Below are 3,305 nucleotides of genomic sequence, written 5' to 3'. Positions count from 1 at the left end.
AGATTAAAGAATGGCATAGGTGCACTATACAAAATATATTCAGTCTTTAGTCAATTCATTCCCCTACCCTTAAAAGACAATTGGTGTATCATTTTACAGATAAAAAACATGGATTTGAATTGTAATGCCTGGAATTAAATATGTTGTAATGACATACCTGTGGACTACTATTTCTTAATAATCTTCCATATGTGTTTAGTCAAATTCCGATATTGAAATTCTATTTATTTTAACATAAAATGGTTATAAGGGGGACGTCCTGTCCAGCCGTCATCACCAGTCACCTGTATCTAAGTACAACAGCGATGCTACTGTTTGTCTTTGCCGTTTCAGGCACACGGACAGAATAAAAGACAAACACTGATGAAACTGCTCTGGCTGGCAGCAGCTCAGTTTGTATGTGCACAAAACGGTGGCAGCAGCTCACATAAACACCGACAGTGAATGTCAGCAGCAGGAATCCAGTGTCTTGTCCTGGGCTGGAGAGATGGAAGAAGGGAAAGCCTGGCCCGGCACGTCCTCCTCAGAGTCGTCCAGGGCGATCGGGCTGCAGGTGCTGCCCCCCTACCTGCTGGCCGGGGTGGGCATGGTGATGGCCGGCATGCTGCTGGACCAGGTGCAGGTCAGTAAAACATACATTAATACACACACACACACCAAATGATTTAGAAATGAAAAACATGGACATATCTGAGAGCATTGCTTGTATCATTTGATTCTGACTGCATCCACCTGATGATAAACCAAAGTTTACAATAATGGGAATACGATCAGTAAATTAAATCATGTCGTACCTGGAAGGCTTCTGATGTCAAAGTAACCCTGTGTTTCCCTACCTCTCTCCCTCTCTCTCTCTCTCTCTCTCACACACACACATACACGCACTCTTGATGTGTATCTGTGTCTCTCTGTGTCTGAGGTAAGGTAACTGAACTGCACGGAGGCTGGGGTTGGAGGTCGCAGTGCCCTTGTGGTTTCTGATAAAGTCATTTTGCCAAACAAACAGATCTCAGCAAACCAGGTGACTTTGATCTGGGCAAGGGGGGTGGAGCTCTGAGTCTCAAGGTTTCAAAGTAAACAGTTTCTGAACGAAGATTTTAGGAGGCAAATGCTCCTTCTGTATTGAACGGTGGGTAGCAAGAAGGCTTGGAGAACATCCCGGCAGCTGGAATACGGCCTTCCAAGAGTGATTTCTGAGCACGTCCTGTGTGACGTGACGGAGCCTGTGTCAGGTCACCATGCCACGCTGGGCAGGCGGACTCCACACCGCCAGAACATGCCGTTACCAAGCCTGAGGTGGTCGCCCTCCACCAGCTGTGTGGCGGCTGCACTGTGGGCCTCCAGTCGCCCTCGCCGTGTGACAGAGCGCCAACTGCTGGCTCTGTGACTGCTGGCTATTGTGGCCCCGAACAGAAATAGAAATTCCCTCTGTGCAATAATCCATATTCAATACCATACTTATGTGCAATAACCTATAGTGCAATAACTCCTGTCCATGTTTGCACTTGTACATATATTTTTTTCTTTTCTTTTTATTCTATATATATATATATATTTATATTTATATTCCTTTCTTTATTTTTCTTGACTATTTGCTCTTTTTACTTTACACTTGGAGTGGGAGTTGTTATTGTAACAAAAAGTAATTTCCCCCTGGGGATCAATAAAGTATTCTGATTCTGATTCTGATTCTGATAGCCTGTTTCCAGACCCCTGAATCACATTTCCACTTTAAAAAGTCCTCATGCAGATGGAAGCAGAGTGCAACAAGATGACAAAAATCATCTATGAGGCGAAAACAGAAAGAGAGGGATGGGGGTGGAGTGGGTTTCTTCTAAATGTCATCGTCACCGTTTGGCACTTAGATGGATTTAGTGCCATTATACCGCTGAGACCCCAAGAGTCGAGGTTATGGAGGGCTGCCGGAGGAGATGTGAAAGGGATCGTTCACCCATTTTTTAAATATTATTTCACTTACCTCCTAGCTGTTGTGATGTGGGACAGTAGTAGTGCTATCTTTCTCTCATCGTTATAAATCCTGGATACCGCCAAATGCTAACCATCAGCTCTCTGCCGCTGAGGTGGATTTCCCCTCCGGCTAAGATTCTTAAAAATGCTCTGTCTCATCCTACAGTCTGCAATGAAGCTGCACACCCGGGCCACAGTCCACTGCACTTTATGAAACAGCAGTGATGAGAGCCCTGATAGTGCCAGGAATAATGGAGGTTTTATATAGAGTCGGTAAACCCAATCTCAATCCAAGAGTGTCAAATACTGTAGCTTGGTCACGGGTTTATGCGTCTGATACCGACTCCAAAAGGCAAACCTTCAGAGAGGCATCAGGCTCGCTCACGTTCAGGCAACAAAACCACTTGGTTAAGGTTAGAGAAAGGGTCGGGTTCAGGTATAATTAACACCTGGTTCAGGTTGGGGAACTGTGCACAGATAGGAAAAGGCCCTCAGCTCCATGCAAGTGACCTATGACCATCAGCACTTCTTTCCTCAGTGCAATCCCAGAGATTAACAAGAGTGTTTTGTAATGTGTCTGCCAGACGTGAACTCTAAAGCTGTGAGTTGATGGGCGGCCGGGATGTGAAAGCCAGAAAATTCAATACCTGGTCGAGTGCTGAGTTTTTTTGGAGAAAGTGGCCTCTATTCGATCAATAAAGAGACACAGCTGCTGAATATGTACCTGTAATTTTAGGTGCATTGAAAAGCTAAACGGGCAGTTCATTTGCGAACTCATTTATCTCTGCTGAGTCATTTCTCTTGTGACCCCCCCTCTCGGAGTTCGTGTTCAACCTTGTGCCCTAATTTTGCTCTATTTGCTCAAATGACAACAAATGAGGCGTTAAGTCTGGACCGACGGCAGGGAGCCCGAAAGCAAAGCCAATTTCCACTTTGCTCTCTTTTTTTTTTTTTTTTTTTTTTGTTGTGTCTAATCCACTAATCAGACAGCAGAGCAGCAGCTAATCGTGACTGACGCTGAGAAGTGTTTTGAGAGACTCTGCACCATTTGGACCGGGACCAAGAAAAGCACCGTTTGAAAGCTGCAGGCAGGGCTCCGCTATTAGAAAACTCTCTCTGCCTGTCCGACGCTGAAGGATTTCACTCTCTAATCTAAGTGAACAACGGCCAGACGCCTCCAGTTACTGCTCAACCTTTAGGCCGTCCTTGCAGCTGTTGCGTGACAATCCCAATTACAGGCGAGAGTCAGAGGGGGGAGCCGGAGAGGAGAGAGCACCCTTTCTACATCACGTCTCAGGGACACTTTTCAGCTGAGTCACTGTCATTGTGTATGTGTG

The 3,305-nt window shown here is 45.6% G+C and overlaps 1 protein-coding gene across 1 annotated transcript in view; it reads left to right on the top strand.

The window, feature by feature from the left end:
- Positions 1-571: 571 nt before the first annotated feature.
- LOC115359895 (solute carrier family 41 member 1) overlaps positions 572-3,305 on the top strand; it is an 18,001-nt gene continuing 15,267 nt past the window's right edge. Inside the window, exon 1 of the mRNA XM_030052583.1 lies at positions 572-622. Within this exon, the coding sequence (XP_029908443.1) occupies positions 587-622 (36 nt within the window). The 5' untranslated portion in view covers positions 572-586. The remainder of the gene's footprint in view (positions 623-3,305) is intronic.

Source organism: Myripristis murdjan, chromosome 5 (assembly GCF_902150065.1).
Source record: "Myripristis murdjan chromosome 5, fMyrMur1.1, whole genome shotgun sequence".
NCBI lineage: Eukaryota > Metazoa > Chordata > Actinopteri > Holocentriformes > Holocentridae > Myripristis > Myripristis murdjan.
The sequence above is the reverse complement of the archived record's forward strand: the minus strand, read 5'-3'. Positions and strand labels throughout refer to the sequence as shown.